General features: G+C 44.1%; 1 protein-coding gene across 1 annotated transcript; it reads right to left on the reverse strand.

Annotated features, from left to right (window-relative positions):
- Positions 1–1,100: 1,100 nt before the first annotated feature.
- MAGT1 (magnesium transporter 1) lies at positions 1,101–19,368 on the reverse strand. The gene is made up of 10 exons (XM_070759609.1): positions 19,102–19,368; positions 15,292–15,461; positions 12,785–12,902; positions 10,467–10,607; positions 8,816–8,956; positions 6,682–6,771; positions 6,353–6,416; positions 5,672–5,746; positions 3,979–4,069; positions 1,101–3,259 (listed from the first exon to the last, which is right to left on the reverse strand). The coding sequence occupies exons 1-10, from the start codon at positions 19,273–19,275 to the stop codon at positions 3,244–3,246; spliced, it is 1,080 nt and encodes a 359-aa protein (XP_070615710.1). The 5' UTR covers positions 19,276–19,368; the 3' UTR covers positions 1,101–3,243.
- Positions 19,369–19,656: the final 288 nt, after the last annotated feature.

Here is a 19,656-nt window from a genome sequence, read left to right on the forward strand (position 1 = left end):
TAGTTCCTAACACCACGGGGGAATTGTCTTTTCCCTTGGTCTTAGGTGACCCCCGTTCGACCCCCAAAGGGATCCCTTCCCCTAAATTGAGAACCACTGATTTAAAGGAACAAGAAAGGTAGTTGGGTGTAGTGGTGATGGAGAGACTGAGTTCTAGTCCCACATTAGGCACAAAAACTCTCTCTCTCTCTCTCTTCCCCCCCCCCCCTCAACTCAGCCCAGTCCATTTCACAGAGTTGTGGGGAAAATAGGAGTGTCCACTGCTTTGAATTATTTATAAAGTATTAAAATTAAATTAAATTTAAAAATATAGTAAGAAAAGCAACTAGAATTCAGAGAAGGCCTTGTTTTCCCAGTAACAAGACACTAGTGGTGGAGCTTAATAGCAGAACTGCTCTCCAAACAAACCACATTGTAAAGCACCCTTTCATTTTGAACAGGGCTTCAAAGGGGCAATTTCACATTTTAATACTGTTTTTATTGCTGTGTTGCTTTAACTACAGTTGTACTCTATTTTCATACAACAGAATGCAGAAAATGAAATTTATTAATAAATCATTAAATCAATTATAAAATTCAGCCAATTCAACGAAGAGACCAATCTATATTTTAAAAAGACTTTGTATCAACTGATAATTTAGCTTTGTGTATTATCTTTCTGAAGGACACCTTCCCAAATATATGGGGAAGCTGAAAATATTCTTGGAAATAAGGCTTGATACAATGCACCAATTTTGTAATTAAAAGCATCTAAACCAAGAATTTCCCAACATTTCCAGCTTTCCCGGGGGGGGGGGGGGGCGCAAAAGGGGATAGTGCTATGTGAGCTGCTGGCAAGCCTGCTCGCAGCTCCATTTCCATGATTGGCGCACACACTTACCAGCCGTTTCCATGGCCCGGTTGCAATCCCCTCATAGTCCACTAGTGGGCGGTAGCCCAGACGATGGGGACACCTGACCTAAATGAATGGAACCTCAATGGTGTCAATATTGAAAGTGATTCGAGGGCACCTTCACGTCAGCTAACTGAAAGACATGTGCTCAGCTGCCCCTTCCCCACAATGGAAGGGAAAACGCTGCACAAAAGAACATCTGTGTAGATTTCAGGCTAAGAAATTGTTTATTGAAAGCTCTCAAATATCCGTAATACTCATTTCAATATCCATGCTACAATTTGGATGCTCTCAATCATATAAAAATGTATTTTTCAAACATTGCTGGAATCAAATACTGAAAAATAGTACAATGGTGTTAAGGCACTTGGAAAGTAATTGAATACAGGAAACCTGTGTAAGAGAAAACTGAACAGCTGAGTTACAGTAGTAGCTGCTTCAAGAAATACCTTTTTCTTGCTATTCCACAGCCCTTATTACACCCTGCCTGAAATAAACCGATGTTACCAAACCCAGGGTGGGTTTTTTTTTCCTATGGAGAATCTGAGCCTTAGCACAAGAACCAAGCAGGACACCTGGGGGTGGGGTGGGGGGGGAGGAGAAGGACTATTCAAAGGGCACCCAACTGTCGCCTGAAGAAAACCGGCGATTATACAGTCTCTGCTTATTTTGGGATTCATTCTTTCCTCTCCAAAAGGTCTTGTAAATTTAAAAAAAAAAGCCCACTGAATAGTTTGTCTCCATTCCCATAGTTAGACAGGTTACCGTGTCTTAATAATCTAGTCAGGATTCAGAATGAGAAATGTTTCAATTTAAGTGGGGTATCCCCACATCAACTACTTTTCCTTTGATTTTGGTACAAAGGCCAGGATTATATACATAGCACATACACGAGGGATAAAGAGGAGATTCTGTTTTTTGTGTTTCTTCCTTCCAATTGCTCAAGCATGAAAATAATTTGAAGAATGCCAGTGACCCCTCTTTTGGGGGCATAGCCCAACCTATCACAGACCATGTCCCTTACCAAACCTGAGCAGGTAGCTGCGTTTGGTAAAGGCCAGCACAACAACAACAGAGCTTAATCTACATGGTAGTGTAGATCTCAACACTGTCCGTGTTTGATGGAAGGGCAGCCTATCATTCTAGGACAGCAATGAGCCTTTTTGGGTTCGTGGGCCAAAAGGGGTATGGGTGGGTGTGCCCACACCCCTTCCCTCCTCCCCATGCATATGCACCCACTTACTCTGCCCCTGCCCGTCCCCGCACAGGCCTCACTGAAGCCTCAGACGTGAAAAAAACGGCCAAGGGGGCAAAACAGAAGTTCGGAAAAATAGACTTCAGGTTTGCCCGTTGTGCTCTTTTTTGCACTCCAGGGCTTCAGGAAGTTTTCCTAAATCCTCCAGAGTGCAAAAAACCCAGCACAATGGCAAACCAAAAGTGCGTTTTCCAAACTTCCGGTTTGTCCATTGGGTGGTTTTTTTCCACTCTGGAGCTTCCGGGAAGCTTTCCTGAAGCATCCGGAGGGTGGAACGGCCTTTCCCAAGACCGAAAACCAGCTGGCCAGCGTGCAGATGCGCACTGCAGCTGACACAGGGCAACATTTTGTGTGCATTCAGAAATGGCTTCACATGCCACCAGTGGCACGCGTGCCGTAGGTTCACCATCATGGTGCAAGGAGATTCAGTTCAGCAGCGGGAAACCACGGAAATGGAAATGGTCTCCCACATGGCAACATTCATTCACCTCTCTTCAAGGGAAAGACCCAAAGAGGCCACTTGCTTAAACACTTAGGAGGTTCACCCGTTATTTCCCCCTTAACGTTTATCTGGGAGTTCTATTCTTTAGGTGAAAGCAAATCACCTATTGCACAGAACCAAAACACCAAAATCGGACTCTTTTCCCATGTCAAGAGTCTTGCAAGATTTAGGAATCTTGCTGGGAAATAAAATCCCTGCAGGTGCTGGAAAAACAGCCATGATGGGAGCTTACCTAGGGGCATCCTTGTCTGAAAAAAGCCCACCAAGCCCCTGCTGAAGATGTTGCAGCGTGCAGAACTGCGAACGGAAAACGCCTGTACACATGCAAGGCATAAAGAGATGCGCCGAGTGAAGCTTTTGGGACTCTGGCCTTGTTTTTAAGACAAGAAGCCACCCCTCGGCCTCAGGGAAATGGGGAAGAGTAATGTGCTGTAGTATGCGTCCTGACGTTTAGAGGAAAGGGTTTGTCTTGCCAAGGCACCAGGGATCTTTGGTTAGGGGTGCAAGGACTTCGTTCATTTCAAAGAGAGGTAGCACGATCTGGATCTTGGAAGCCAGTGCTCCACTTTGGCGAATCACAACACAGCAACATTCTTAATTCATCAGAAAGCTGAAAGGAAATACATATACATATATATAATATTTGTCTGGATACATCTGGATCATTATATGATTTTTTTTTTAAAGTGACTCCTTCCTTATCCTAGTGACAACAAGCAAAAACATTTTGTATTTTGCAGCACTCATCCTTTCAAGCATCAAACACACCAAATGAAAAGATGCTGGACAATAGAAAGCAGGGAGCAGGGAGAACAACATAGCTGTTCAATGAGTGGGATTCTCACTTAGCGCAGTGATGACAAATCTATGACATGGGTGCCACAGGTGGCACGTGGAGCCATATCTGCTGGCATGAGAGCCGTTATCCTAGCTCAGCTCCAACATACATGTGTGTGCAGGCCAGCTGGGAGGGTGTTTTTCGTTTCCAGAGATCCTCCAGGAGGATGGGGGAGGACATTCCAGGGAAGCCTTTGGAGCCTGGGGAGGGCAAAACACAAGGAAACAGGCCGTTTCCGGCCTCCAGTGGGCCTCCGGGGGGAAAGCTGTTTTCTCCCTCCCCTGGCAATGAATTATGCATGTACGATAGCATGCACACATGCTATTTCGGCACCCGAGGGAAAACAGGTTCGCCATCACTGACCTAGGGTAATCCAAAACTGCCCACATTGGGTGTGCCATAAACTCTGGAGCTGGCGAGTACAGTTCCTAATTCTACTAAAAATCTATTTCTTGCAGCAGAGTAATTTTAAAGATAGAAAACACACATACCTGTATGGATAGCCATGATATTTGGATCTAAATACTGAGAGGAGCCAGCTGAAGAACACCACCACGAGACCAATGCCAGCCATGCATATCACTAGAGAAGAGCAAAGACTTTTCATGTTACCCAAAAGCTATCGTGAGACTAAACTGTAAAAAAATAGGGCCCGGCACAGCACTGGAAAGGGGAGGGGCCGCCACTGCCTCGATGCATTTATATAACAAACAACTTCCTGCTGACCCGACAGGATGCAACAGTTCCAGCAGCAGCAGGAGGAGAGGTATCCCATAGGCCTGCAAAAAGCTCCCGGCCCCCCACCTCCAGAGATTCACACCATCCCCACCTTCCTCACCTTTCGCAAGTGAAAAGAACAAGAACAAGGGAGCACAATCTGAGGTTAGTTGGGGGAAAGATAAGAAGCAACGTGAGAAAATATTATTTTACTGAAAGAGGAGTAGATGCTTGGAACAAACTTCCAGCAGACCTGATTGGTAAATCCACAGGAACTGAATTTAAACATGCCTGGGATAAACATAGATCCATCCTAAGATAAAATACAGGAAATAGTAAAAGGGCAGACTAGATGGACCATGAGGTCTTTTTCTGACATCAGTCTTCTATGTTTCTATGTTTCTAAGAGTTTTAAGACTCATTTATGCTGCCAGGCTTGGGGTGATTAGATCTCAGCCCCCAAGCCAACGAATGTTTGTATGGTTCAGGGTGTCCAGGGGGAAGCATTTGGAATTCCCTGCTATTTCCCTGTAACTTGCGATCTAGTTAAGGCACGGTTGTAGATGACATCATACCAAACGGCTAATCTGTGGAGAAATATCGTTAGCTGAGAAAGCAAGTTGTTGCCACAGTTATGCTCATTTTTCCTTGACCCTGCCAGGCAGCACAATCCGTTGTTTTTTTTACATGATTAATACCGTTTGGGTTTTTCCCCTGATTTATTCTGTTTTTTTCATGAATTCCCTGATAATTCTCTGATATTTCCCAAACCGCCGATTTATTAATATTATTTATTAGATTTGTATGCCGCCCCTCTCCGGAGACTCGGAGCAGCGATTTCCTTGATAATTCCCTGATTTCCGTGTTTTTCAGGTTTGCTGGACCCCCTGATCTTGTTTGAATGGGTATGACTGATTTTTAGCATAACTGGGAGTTTTAGATTGTTTGTTTAGTTTTTAATCAATTGGATTTAACTTTTGTATTCTGTTGTTTTTATATGTTGTAAGCCACCCCAAAGTCCTCAGAGAGGGGCGGCATATAAATCCAATTAAATAAATAGAAAGAAAGAAGGAAGGAAGGAAGGAAGGAAGGAAGGAAGGAAGGAAGGAAGGAAGGAAGGAAGGAAGGAAGGAAAGAAAGAAAGAAAGAAAGAAAGAAAGAAAGAAAGAAAGAAAGAAAGAAAGAAAGAAAGAAAGAAAGAAAGAAAGAAAGAAAGAAAGAAAAAGAAAGCTACCCTTTTAATGACTGGCACTACTTGGTTCAGCAGTGCTGTGGGAAGGCAAGTCTGTGAGAAAAACTTCAGGCCCTTCAATCCTTTAACTGAAAGGGATGCACACATGTTTTATACTTGCAAGGGACTTATCCTAAGAAATGCTGAGCAGCTGTTTCAACACTTCCTCTCTTCCCCCACCTGCATCTAGCTACGTAAGCCAACGAAAGCATTTTGCTGCCAGTTCGAATACTTACATTTTCTCTTCCCCACTTCCAAGTCAGAGGTGGCGGCTTCGTGAAGAAGCACAATCCCCAGAGTGACGCCTGCATCTATGAGAAGGCAGGTTAAGGCCACAGCCATGGAGAGAAAGAAGCCTTTCGCCTTTGAGAGATCTCCCAACTTACATAATTATGGCAAACATTCCATTTTCTACACATTTACAGGGATAGTTAATAAAACATCTGCCAAAATTTAGTGTGCCATTTGAATATAATGTAGGATGGTAGTTCCAACAAATTGCAAGGTTAGGTTTACAAACATTCCTTAATTAGCGACCACAACTGGGACTGGCTACTCAATCACTAAACCCCATAGTTGCTAAGTGGAAAATCACGTGGCTGCAATGGGTTTATAACCTTGTTTTCCCTTTGGTTGTTAAGAGAATCACAATGATTTAAAAAGACATCACATTATTTGCCTCCTCCATTAACTTGGATTGTCAGAAGCTGGCTAGGAAGTGTATCCAGGATGTGAGGGGTTTGTAGATTCATCCTAGTGATCTCCTGCCAAGATTGGTAGGAGTAAATTTGCAGCACACTCTCTCAACCTAATACAGGGCATTTCCTAAATTGTTAAACCATTACACAGCAACGCAAGGTTGGGAAAACACTATTTATGATTATACTTTTGCATATTCTGTTTATCGTGAAGGATACTAAACAGTAAAACGATATGTGTTTCAGCAACAAATTGTGCTTGGCTGCTCCCATGGATGTAGTTCTGGAAAATAAAAAGATCAAAGACATGATATTACTTCAGTGGGACAAGCAAAGCTCAGAATCTGCATTTGCCTTCCCCACTCCAGATCAGTTCTTTAGAAAGTGAAGCTAAGCTCAGAATAATTTGATGGCATGTTCTGGCAGTTAATGCTCTCAGAAACACTACCACTCCCCCACTACATCCCAACCAACATGGAAATTGCCCAGCAGATAAGAGCCTAGAGCCAAGGAAAATGATGTTCAGTTCCAAGGAAAACTTAACTCACCATTTGACCTGTATGAGGATTCTTATGAGCGTATGGTGGCCCTCTGATGTGATTCCACATCTGTCCTGATGTCATAGCCAGAACAAAGCACTAAAAAACCAGAGAGTGATGCATGTGCCAACAAGAAACTTACTGAAGGAACATTGCCTAGAGATTAACCAACCTCAAACAGGGCTTTTATCACACTTTGTTATGTTAAAAGTTTATTCTTAGGATAAACCTAAAAATTGGCATTTACAAACTATTCACATGTTAATTACACAATAGTATAATTTAATCAGGTATAATTTACATCCTATCAATAATAAATTTATTCTCAAAGGAACCACAGAGGTCTCAAATGTTGGTTTTAGATCTGCCCATTTCTTGCAAAAAATAACTCCCAAATAGGAATACAGAAACCTTATTTCCTCAAGTTCTTTCTTTTTAAAAAAGGGGGAAAGAATGCCCAATGCAGGTTATTTGGGACAACTCATGCTGCATGCCTGTGTGACTGACTAGAACAGTGATGGCGAACCTTTTTTCCTTTGGGTGGCGAAAGCATGAGCGCATACACTCTCGCACCTGCGCAAGTGCCTACACCCGTGATTCAAAGACTGGGGAGAGCAAAAATTGCCTCCCCTGCCTTCTGAAAACTCTCTGGAGGCCAGAACAGCCAGTTTCCCAAATTCTGGTGAGCCTGGTAACCCCGTTTTTCACCTTCCCCAGAGGCTTCCCTGGAGCCTGGGGAAGACAAATACACTGGTACCTCTACTTAAGAAGGCCTCTACTTAAGAACTTTTCTAGATAAGAACCAGGTGTTCAAGATTTTTTTGCCTCTTCTTAAGAACCATTTTCTACTTAAGAACCCAAGCCTGGAAAATTTTTCCAGGAAATTTGAGAGCACCACGAAGGCCCATCCAGCTTCCTGCCATTCCCCTTTTAATCCCAGCCATCTCGGGCTTTTTTGGGCTGCCAAAGGAGCCTTTCGGCGGCACTTAAGGAGGCTTTGGTATTCCAGAGCGAACGAAGCATTTTCCTTTCTCTGGGTGCTTAGAGAGGGAATAAACCTCTGCCAGCGCCCAGAGAAAATAAATACTTCCTTCTCACTGGGCAGCAACTGTCCTCCTCCTTTTCTTCCTCCTCCTCCTCCCACCCAAATTCCAAACTTTTATTTCTTTCCTAATGGTGTGTTTGGAAATTTCAGATCGTGCAGAATGCAGCTGCGAGAGCAATCATGGGCTTCCCTAAGTATGCCCATGTTACATCAACACTCCACAGTCTGCATTGGTTGCCGATCAGTTTCCGGTCACAATTCAAAGTGTTGGTTATGACCTATAAAGCCCTTCATGGCATCGGACCAGAATATCTCCGGGACCGCCTTCTGCCGCATGAATCCCAGCGACCAGTTAGGTCCCACAGAGTTGGCCTTCTCCGGGTCCCGTCAACTAAACAATGTCGTTGGGTGGGACCCAGGGGAAGAGCTTTCTCTGTGGCAGGCCTGACCCTCTGGAACCAGCTCCCCCCAGAGATCAAAATTGCCCTCACCCTCCTTGCCTTTCGTAAGCTCCTTAAAACCCACCTCTGTCGTCAGGCATGGAGGAATTGAGACATTCCTTTCCCCCCAGGCCTATACAATTTATGCATGGTATGTTTGTGTGTATGTTTGTTTTTTTAATAAGAGTTTTTAGTTATTTTAAATATTAGATTTGTCATATGCTGTTTTATTATTGTTGTTAGCCGCCCCGAGTCTACGGAGAGGTGCGGCATACAAATCTAATAAATAAATAATTAAATGGGTTTGCACGCATTATTTGCTTTTACATTGATTCCTATGGGAAAAATTGCTTCTACTTATAAACGTTTCTACTTAAGAACCTGGGCATGGAACGAATTAAGTTCTTAAGTAGAGGTACCACTGTACACCCTCCCCCATCCCCCTGGAGGCCCTCCGAAAATGCCCTCCCAGAGCCTCCGTGAAAGCCGAAAATCAGCTGGCCAGTGTCATATGTGTGCTGGAGCTGAGCTAAGGCAACGGCTCGCATGCTAGCAGATATGACTCCGTGTGCCACCTGTGGCAGCCATGCCATAGGTTCGCCATCACTGGACTAGAACAAGGAGTCAAAAGAGGTTTTTTAAATGTCAGATTGCTTACCAAAGCAGCAAATGCCCAGCCTGTCTTGTTATGAAGAAAATCTAGGTTGCTTCTTCTTAAATAGACAAGGCCACCAATGACAGCCAGCAGCAGCCCCAACATCAAAGGTCCAGCATAGTTTGGTGGTCTTATCACTCGGATCTGTGAGAAAGGCAGGATGCAATTGTCATCTTGAATCTACTTACCGAGAGTTATTACTTCACTGCCATCAATGAGATGTAACTTTTCAGCATTGGGGTCATTAAAATGCTACCTGACTTGGATGTCTCCCATGTGACTTCTAAATGTTTGCATGATTTATGGAAAGGGAGCACATTGAATTCTTGGGTATTAAAATTCTTGGATAATAAAAGAGTATTTTAAAAGATTATGTTATGCCTTGTTTATTATAGCAGTAGCATTTAGACTTATATACCGCATCATAGTGCTTCTACAGTCCTCTCTAAGCGGTTTACAGAATCAGCCTCTGGCCCCCAACAATCTGGGTCCTCATTTTACCCACCTCGGAAGGATGGAAGGCTGAGTCAACCTTGAGCCGGTGGTGAGATTTGAACTGCTGAACTACAGCTAGCAGTTAGCTAAAGTAGCCTGCAGTGCTGCACTCTAAGCCACCCTGGCTCTTTGTGTCTTTGTGTCTTTGTACCATTTGAGGGACAGGACAGAAATAATTAAAAGTAAAAATAGTATAAGCTGCTTCTTATTTCACTGCTCTCCTAGCATGATGCTGGAGGAGAATCTGTACAAAGCAGGTTCCCAGCAGTGTCTTAAGATCAATTTTCCACCAAAGAAAAAGTTATACTAAGAAAGGTAATAAAAAATTTAAAGTACTGTATTAGAAATGATCCACAGAGAAAACTGCTAATTAACTTCTAAAGTTAAATATTCAAGCTACTTTCATGTTTTAATTGCTATTACAATAACTAATTTTTTATTAAAATACTGTATATCCAAGCAATTTTACAAGAAATGTTCTTTCAAAAAGCAAATATTCTAAGGAGGTTAATTATAAATCAGTGAGATGAGGACTGAATTGTACATTCTAATATACTCCTGAGTTGTAAGACAAATATTAAACCATAATAAAAAACTCATATTTATAAAACATTGCCATGATAGCTTTGGCAGCAGATGAGCACAGCTGAAAACTAGCAAGTGTGTTTTTGTTTTGTAAAGTATCTGATCCCTCAACCATTCTATATTTCCATTTTGGGAATTAAAAAATAATAATTGTTTTCATGTTTTCAATTGCTTCATGCAAACTATATACGTTCATGTATCCAGTTAGAGACCAGAAGTGTCAAACTCAAAACCCACAGGCCAGATCTGGCAAATTGTGGTTTACAATTCATTCTAATTTGCCCAAATTGTCATCCCAATATTCTAAAATGTACTGTGTTTTGCTTAATTTTGGCATTATATTGAATATAGCAGTTAAGATGGAAGTTGGTTCTACTCTCGGCCAACTAATTGTCAGGACCCACATTAGTACAGCTGACTGTTCAGTCTCTTGGCATAGCAATCCTACTCTCAAGCTGAAAGAGATGCCCAGGAATTCAGCAGTGGTCCCCTAAAGCAACAATGGAATAAGTGTCCATTTCTTTGGGCAGTCAGTTAAAAACTTATCAGAGACAAAAATCTGGTGTTTACTTACATTCACATCTGTTCGATCAGCTACCCAGCGGGCAAGCTGTTCAGCAGCAAAACCTCGTACTTGCAGCTCATAAGTGTCTCCTCTTTTTGGCTTCCCTTTTGGTGGGAAATTAATGAAGGTTGGAGCAGAATTCATGTTGAGCTTTATTTTTCAGCAAAATATACAAAAATATGTAATTCAAAACTTAGTCTATAATGCCAACATCCATACTGTCAGAAGAACCCAGATTCTCAGCTTATGGGAACAATATTTAGTTTATAACTGATAACATTAAACTCCTCTGCCATTAGACTAAACTGGTAGTCCATTTAAACCATCCGCTAAGTAACCTAAATGACAATTTCCTTTCTCAAACTCAACCCTGACAAGACGGAGTGGCTATGGGTTTTGCCTCCCAAGGACAATTGCATCTGTCCGTCCATTACCCTGGGGGCAGGTTATTGACCCCCTTGGAGAGGGTCTGCAATTTGGACGTCCTCCTCGAACCACAGCTAACATTAGAGCACCATCTTTCACCTGTGGCGAAGAGGGCGTTTGCCGAGGTTCGCCTGGTGCACTAGTTGCGACCCTGTTTGGACAGGGAGTCACTGCTCATAGTCACTCATGCCCTCATCACCTTGAGGTTCGACTACTGTAATACTCTCTACATGGGGCTACCTTTGAAAAGTGTTCGGAAACTTCACATTGTGCAGAATGAGGCCGCGAGAGCTATCTGGGCTTTCCTAGATATGCCCATGTCTCATCAACACTCCGCGGCCTGCACAGGCTGCCGATCAGTTTCTGGTCACAATTCAAAGTGTTAGTTATGACCTATAAAGCCCTACATGGCATTGGACCAGAATACCTTCGGGACTGCCTTCTGCCGCATGAATCCCAGCGACCAATCAGGTCCCACAGAGTTGGCCTTCTCCTGGTCCCTTCGACAAACCATCGTCTGGCGGGCCCCAGGAGAAGAGCCTTCTTTGTGGTGGCCGCAGCCCTCTGGAATCAACTCACCCTCCTTGCCTTTTGCAAATGACTGAAAACCCACTTATGCCGCCAGGCTTGCGGGACATAACTGATCCTTAGCTGTTCCATTTTATGTATGGTTTAATTGGATGATATGACTGTTTTATAATGGGTTTTTATAATTGTTTTTAATATTAGATTTGTGCTTTGTATTTTGTTGTGAGTCGCTCTGAGTCTTCGGAGAGGGGCGGCATACAAGTCTAATAAATTATTATTATTAATTGAAAAAAACTGACACGATGGGTCTTCGCGCTTACGACCACACTGCCTCCCCATGGTCACGTGATCAAAATTTGGATGCTTAGCAAGCAGCAGCTGCACAATCTTGGGGCCATGTGATTTTTGAGACCTTCGCACAGAGGTGGGCTTCTAAGGCGGAATGGTAAAGTGTGCTCACCTCCGAGTGCTAACAGAGTCCTGTGCAATTATGCTACTGCACCTGAGCAGGTAGCAAAATCGCACGTGGACACGCAGGTGGCGCCACAGGCGCTGGACTCCGCTAGCACTCAGAGCCACGGGGGGAGGGGCACCTGCGTGTCCATGCACGATTTCACTACCTGCCCAGGTGCAATAGCATAATTGCCTTGGACTCCACTAGCACAGAGACACAGGGGCGAGCACACGTCACTATTACACCTTAGCCCACCTCTGCCTTCATAGCATGCTTTAAATAACCAGTCAACGGGGAAGCCAAGTTTGCTTTACAACTGCATGATTCTGAACTGTGGCCAAAAAAGGTTAAAAAATTAGGCCTGACTCACTTAACACTTGGCTTGCTTAGCAACCAAAATGCTGGTCCCAATTCTGGTTGTGAGTGAAGGAATTTGCCCGTACAAGGGTGGGAAAAGCCTTTTGTCCACAAGAGCCTTCCAGCTACTCTACGTAGACCAGGGATTCTCAACCTGGGCACAATGTGGGTGATGCAGAATTCTCCTCTTCAGCTTTTCCGAAGAAACTTTCTCCACTTTGGCAACTTTTAAGATGCTGCCTGTGGAAGACTGGGAATTGCAGTCCACACATCTTAAAGTTGCTAAGATGGAGAAACACTGAGATAGACAAGCAACATGCAGCGTACATTCTTACAATCTTAAACTTTTCCTGTACTGACCTTAGGATAATCCAAAGTATTTTAATGAAGAGAAACAATATTGAGGGACAATTTCTGAATAAATATACAGTAATTCAGATTATTTTCTGAATATCTTAAGATTTTTTTCAAAATAAAAGCAATACTATCTTTTACTATCCTTTGTCATACAAAAACCCCTATAAGCATTTCCACTAGTTGAAAGACACCAGAAACTCCTCACCATCTGAAATACATCAGCACCTTCATCGAAATCCACCATGGCAAAAAAGATTCTGTTGGTAAATGCACTTGAGTATCGCCAGGAATTTGCCAGAATCTGATACTCTTCATCAGCTTGTCTGTCAGAAATGAAAGGAGGCATTAATGAAGAAAGGTCAGATTCGAAGAAAGGAAGCCCAGGAATGGACACTGGGGGTATCAGGGCCGCAATCCCTGCATCAGCATCAGCAATTGTCATGAAGTCTCGCCTCATTTGGATCCCCCAAACCTTTAGATGAGCACCAAAAGCCCTTCCAAAATTTGCTACCAAATATACATTGGAGGACATGGGAGAGATTGGGAATGGTTTTAACAAGGTTTATGGTTTTATTAGATGTGTTCTAGTTAAGTGTGTGTATTGCATACTATCCGTCTTTACTAGTTCTATATGGCTTGCTGTTATGCCTTTAAAATGGCCTTATAAATAAACTTATTATTATTGGTGGTGGTGGTGTTGTTGTTATTATTATTATTAGTAGTAGTAGTAGTAGTAGTATTATTATTATTATTATTCCTAAGGAAGTGTATAGAAATCCACCTAAATGTACTTATTTAGTTCATATTTCTATTTAATTTAAAATTGAATTTAATCAAATTAAATCCCCCCCCCTCCCCATCACTGTCTCTATCCTGGACCGGATTGCAGTTTGAAATGTGACTGCCAAAATACTCAAGGTCAAAGGTTACTTTAGATTCTATAAAGATGGTAGATTGCTGTTTGGGGAAGGTCAAAATTAGACACTATTTAGATTTCACTATAACAAAAGCAAGAGATTCACTAAATCTATTGCAGCTCCTCATGTTGGATCCTTCAAGCCAAGGATGGTTTCCAATTTTTTAAACTAGAACTCTATGGGTGTGGCTTATTTTGTGGGCATGGCTTGATTGTCATGTGACTTTGGGGTTTAACTTTGTGGTCATGTGACTGGGGAGTGATTTGGCAGTCATATGGCTGGGTAATCATGTGACTGGGTGGGTGTAGCCAACTTGATGTCACTCATATCAAGGGTTAGGGTGCCTGGCCTTTCCTTACCTCAAAGGCGTCAATGAGATACAATTTCCCTGTCTAAACTACTAATGAACATCCAAAATATATTATTTAATCCCATGTATATATGCCGTATGTGTACATACATATTACACATAGTCACACAAAAAATACATTATCACACAAAATATATGCTGTATGTCTATGTACACACGCACACACAGAACTTGATTGACTGACTCTGATCCTTTGTGTTCTTAATAGCAGAGGAGTGACTCATTCTAACTTGCTACTTTGAACAAAACAATTGTTGGATCCTCTCCAAAGATTAGTGATTATCATTAAGTGATTATGTTCTACCCAAACAGTTGAAGGGTCAGTTTTCCCCAACTGATCAGTTAGTTTCTAAAATCACTTGCTTTTGGGAACTTTAGCAACTTATACAACTTGTTCAAAGAAATTCTATACATAACCTGCAATTATAGCAGGTTCAGCATAATATTCATCCCCATACATGAGCTCATTTTAAGAGGAGTATTTCTAAATTACCATTCCACAAATGGCTATTTTATCAACTTCTAACAGGGAATAATCCCAGCACAAAAATTCTTAAAATTCACTAATGAGTATACAGTGATCCCCCGGGTATTGCGCTCCCGATCATTGCGAAACGGCTATATGGCAAGTTTTGAACCCGGAAGTAAAAACACCATCTGCGAATGCGCGCCCTTTTTTCTATGGGCACGCATGCGTAGATGGCGCCGGGCAGATCAGCTGCTGGGCGGCTTCCCTGGGTCTTCCCCCTCTTGCTGGCGGGAGGGCGAAGCCCCCCCCAGCACCTGCTCGCCCGCCGTTCGCCCGGCCGTTCGCCGCTCACCCGCCCTTCGCCCGGCCACCCGCCCTTCGCCCGGCCACCCGCCGCTCGCCCGCCGTTCGCCCGGCTCACCCGCCCTTCGCCGCTCGCCCGCCCTTCGCCCGGCCACCCGCCGTTCGCTTCGCTGCTTGTCCGGCCACCCGGGTTCGTTTGGCTTCAGGACATGCCGGCGGCGACGTTTTAAAACAGCCGCGTGGTTTACCAACTGAGTCCCGAAGTCAAAGGCAAACTTCGGGACTCAGTTGGGAAGCCGCGCGGCTGTTTTAAAACGTCGCCGCCGGCATGTCCCGAAGCCAAACGAACCCGGGTGGCCGGGGCGAGCAGCGAAGCGAACGGCGGGTGGCCGGGCGAAGGGCGGGCGAGCGGCAGGCGCGGCAGCAGCGAGGAGTTTGCGTGGGCGGCGGGGAAACCCCAATCTTCGGCTCCTCGCTGCTGGGAAGTAAAAACACCATCTGCGCATGCGCAGATGGTGTTTTTACTTCCGCAGCGCTACTTCGCGCAAAACTGATCATTGCGAGGGGTCCTGGAACGGAACCCTCGCAATGATCGGGGGATCACTGTATACTTTTGGTAATATGGTGAATTTCTAAATAACTGAAATTCTTACTTGCACACAATGCATTGTCTGTGAGGCTGAAGAGCAGTGAACATTATTATCACAGAGTAATTTCTTGGTGGTGCCTTTACCAGACGTCGAAATTTGTCCCCATTCAGTCGAATAACTGATCTTTTGCTAGTCCATTCAATCAACTGGATTACTTTTTCGGAAAGCACCATCTAAGTTAGAAAGAAATTCTACAAGATTAAATGCATGCAGTTTTTTTAGGCATCTAAATGATCACAGCTTAAATATTAATTAATTCACTTAAATATACATCAGGGCTTATCATGAGCAGTGGCTGGCGACTTTCACTAATTTATCATCATGTGGTAAATCCATAATACCACAAGATTACATGATTCCTTGTCTCCACATGAATTCCCACAATTTCCACCCTTTTTCCTCTTTCACCTTTCATTGTCAAGTTCATCTCCAAGCAAATTCACATCCTTCACGGGATTGAAAGAAGCCCAACAACACATAAATGTTCACATTAATTATTTTTGCACAATACACCTATATGAGAAACAGGGTCTTGTAAATTAAAAAACTAAACCCAGGCGAGAAACTGACAATGGGTTTGTTTCTGTGTGTGCACATTCTAGTCCTGTCTTAGGTAAAACCAGCTGGGGGGCTTTGGAACAGATCCTCTCTCTCAACCCAACCCATGTTGCAGGATTGTAGTTATGGGGAAAAATAGGTGGAAGGAGGAATATTAGCTATGTTCATAGCATTGAGTTATTCATAAAAATAATAAAGTATTAGCTATGTTCTTTGCATTGAGTTGTTTATAACAATAAAAAAGACAGATTTTTTTTTAAAAAAAACATAAGTCTAACCATTTTGTTGCATATATGCATTACTTTTCCAATCCTGGCATACCATCCATCCTCCTTTTCCCCCCTCAGCAACCTCCCTCCGAAGTGGATTTGGCTGAGATCTAAAACACCAAGGTTGCCGTGTGCTAACTCTGCGAAGGAAGCCAGATACGCATTGTGCAAACCCCAGCAAGGAGACAACTGAATTTCCTTGTTTTTTTCTTTGAAGACATTTAGCTTCTCATCCAAGAAGCTTCTTCAGCTCTGACAAGATAATGAAGAATGGAAGAATTTATATTTGTCAACCTCACTGTTTCAACACTACACATGCTTCGGTTGCCATGAGTAACGGGGGGGGGGCATGGGATTTTGGGAGTGGAAGATTCAGGAGGCCCTGATAAGTTTTGCTTTCCTAACACAGAGCGGGATAACTTCCGTCTTCCTGGAAAACAGGTGACCAGGAGACTGTTAAAAGTTGCATTCCATAAGTGTGACGTGGCTGTGAAGATGCGTCCACCTGAGAAAGATGGACAATGGGGATTGGCTATTTTCCAAGGGGGGGCAGGTGGGATTTTTTGATATGAGCTTGTATCGCACCTCTTTCCTCAGTCTTTGCTTCAACTTTGCTGCTCTCAGTTCTGATTTTTGATAAATTCACTTTTGAAGTTCAAAATGGACTCTGAGTTTTATTTTTCTTAAATTCTAATTGAAGCAGCCTGACAATATTCTTTGCAGACAGCTGGTCATTTCCATCCTTTCAGAAAGTAATTGAAGCACTTGGATGTTTATCTTTGTCCTCAGGGTTATCTGAGTGATGCAAATAGTTCAGTGGTGGATTGCTCCCAGTTTCAACCAATTCTTAGAACTGGTAGCATGGTGGAAGGAGGCTCCACCCACCTACCTTGGACCCTTCTAAGCATGTGCAGAAGCATCATGCACAAACTGGTGGCAAACTAATTCAGAACCCACCACCAAAATGGTTCCTGTAGCCTGCAATTTTTTCCTCTGCAAACCTATTCCTACTCCCCCACTGTTCAAAGGGTGTTCATCCCAAACTGTATAGCAGGCCCTGGTTTTCCCAAATATGCTTTTTCAGGAGGCACTTCTGGACTTTCTTGTTTTTCTCTTTGAAGACTGCAAGGAGTATAAATCTTTCCAACCCGCCACCATTCAGTCAGAGCAGAAGAAGCTCTTCTTGGATGAGAAGCAAAATGTCTTCAAAGAAAAACCAGAAAGTCCAGTTGCCTCTTGGAAAAAAGCACCTTTGGGACCATCATAGCCGGGAGGATTGAGAATCTCCATAGACCTACAGCTGCGTCTTCGCTTCCTGACTTTTCAGTATGTCTCTACTCAGTCACTCATGCATGCCCTTATCACCTCGAGGTTCGACTACTGTAATACTCTGTACATGGGGCTACCTTTGAAGTGTTTGGAAACTGCAAATTGTGCAGAACGCAGCTGAGGCATGCCCATGTCTCTCCAACACTGTGCAGTCTGCATTAGCTGCTAATTGGTTTCTGGACTCAATTCAAAGTGTTGGCTATGACCAATAAAGCCCTACATGTCATCGGACCAGATTACTTACGGGACTGCCTTCTGCGTCATGAATTCCAGAAACCAATTAGGTCCCAGAGTCGGCCTTCTCCAGGTCCCGTCAACTAGACAATGTTGTTTGGTGGGACCTAGGGGAAGACCCTTCTCTGTGGGGACTCCAGCCCTCTGGAATCAGCTCCCCCCAGAGATTCATACTGCCCCCACCCTCCTCGCCTTCTGCAAGAGTTTGAAGACTCATTTATGTCGTCAGGCATGGGCCGATTTGATCTTAGCCCCTGGCCAATGTATGATTGTATGATTGCTGTACGAATGGGTGATTGATTTTTAATACAGTGTTCCCTCGATTTCCGCTGGGGATGCGTTCCAAGACTGCCCGCGAAAGTCAAATTTCCGCGAAGTAGAGATGCGGAAGTAAATACACCATTTTTGGCTATGGACAGTATCACAAGCCATCCCTTAACACTTTAAACCCTTAAATTACCATTTCCCATTCCCTTAACAACCATTTACTCACCATTATTACTGGTAGTCACCATTGAATAAGACACTTAGTGATCCTGATATTTATAAACATAATTATTTATTAACAATAATTATTTTGTTTGTCATTTATATGCAAAAATTATTAGTTTGGTGATGACATATGATGTCATCGGGTGGGAAAAACCATGGTATAGGGGAAAAAACCATGAAGTATTTTTTAATTAATATTTTTTGAAAAACCGTGGTATAGGCTATTCGCGAAGTTCGAACCCGCGAAAATCGAGGGAACACTGTACTATCAGGGATTTTATATAGCTATGTAATTTTAATTTAATTTAATTGGATTGTTTTTGTTGTAATTTACTGCTATATGTTGTAAACCACCCTGAGTCTTCGGAGGGGGTGGCATAAAAATCCAGTCAATCAATCAATCAATCAATCAATGCTTGCCCTGTTCATGGAGTGTATGTGGTAGGTGGAAACTCTCTGCCAGTTGCATGCAACCGAATGTCATCCTTTTAATGTAGTGCATGCGGATTAGCGTACGTTCAAAGCGACCTCAAAGTTGTTCTACTCCTCGGCCGGTTCGGTCCAAGGCAGGAAGGCCTCTGCAGGGGTCCGGCCAAGAGAACGCCCGAAGAAGCCTCCCCGAGATCGCCCTGTGGCTGGCGGGACTTTCCCTGGCGGATATCGGGCTGCCTGAGAAGCCCCCGCCCAGGACGTCAGGTTCGGCGGCTCGGCTTCCCTTCCCACGAGGCGGCAGCGGAGCTCCGGAAGGAAAGCCTGCAGAGGCGCCGGCCTGTTTCTGGCCTCCGGGGCTTCAAGCGCTTCTTCCCACGGATCGGCCCAGCCGGCCTTCTTTACGCATGCTCAGAAGGCCTCCCAGACTGTTATTCCGTTGGGTGCACGGCTGGATGACCTCGGGTTAACCTCACGAGCCCTCGGCTGCCGCGCCGCTCACCTCTTTTTTCTTCTGCCCCTCCACTCCGGAGCCGCCCCAGCCGCCCAGCAGCCCCAGCACGCCCAGCATCAAGGCCCGCAGGAGGAACAGCCGCAGCGCCGCCATGGCAGCCAAAACCGTGGAAGAGAGAGAGAGAGAGACGGAGACGGCGGATGCCGGCAGCTCGGCTCCCATTGGTCAGACGGGAAGTCGGACCAGCTTCTGATTGGTCGAGCTGCCACTCCGCCGTCTGCCATTGGTCCGTAGCGCTTCCGGTTCCGCTCAGCCTCCGACCTTTCACCTTTAGGGTGAAGGAGGCGCTCTGCAACCAATGAGAAGGAAGCGATCTGGAGCATTGTGATTGGAGGGCGAATTGCTCTGGCCTCGCCTAAAGCTCTTGAGCAGGGGCGGGGGAGGGGGAGGCTGGGGAAGTGCTGTGGATGCGAATGGGAGGCAGAATGCAAATACAGATAGTCCTCGACTTACGACCACAACATTTCTCTCGCTAAGGGAAACATTCGTTAAATAAGTTTTGCCCTACTTTCCGACCTTTCTTGCAACACTTGCTAAGGGAGA

This window comes from Erythrolamprus reginae, chromosome 8 (assembly GCF_031021105.1).
Source record: "Erythrolamprus reginae isolate rEryReg1 chromosome 8, rEryReg1.hap1, whole genome shotgun sequence".
Lineage (NCBI taxonomy): Eukaryota > Metazoa > Chordata > Lepidosauria > Squamata > Dipsadidae > Erythrolamprus > Erythrolamprus reginae.

Coding starts and splice junctions, on each gene's coding strand:
- MAGT1 (XM_070759609.1), bottom strand. CDS start 19,275: ATGGGAGCCGAGCTGCCGGCATCCGCCGTCTCCGTCTCTCTCTCTCTC. Junction 6,417..6,681: donor ATCCTCATACAGGTCAAATG/GTGAGTTAAGTT, acceptor TTTATTTTCCAG/AACTACATCCATGGGAGCAG. Junction 5,747..6,352: donor ACATATCGTTTTACTGTTTA/GTATCCTTCACG, acceptor GCCTTCTCATAG/ATGCAGGCGTCACTCTGGGG.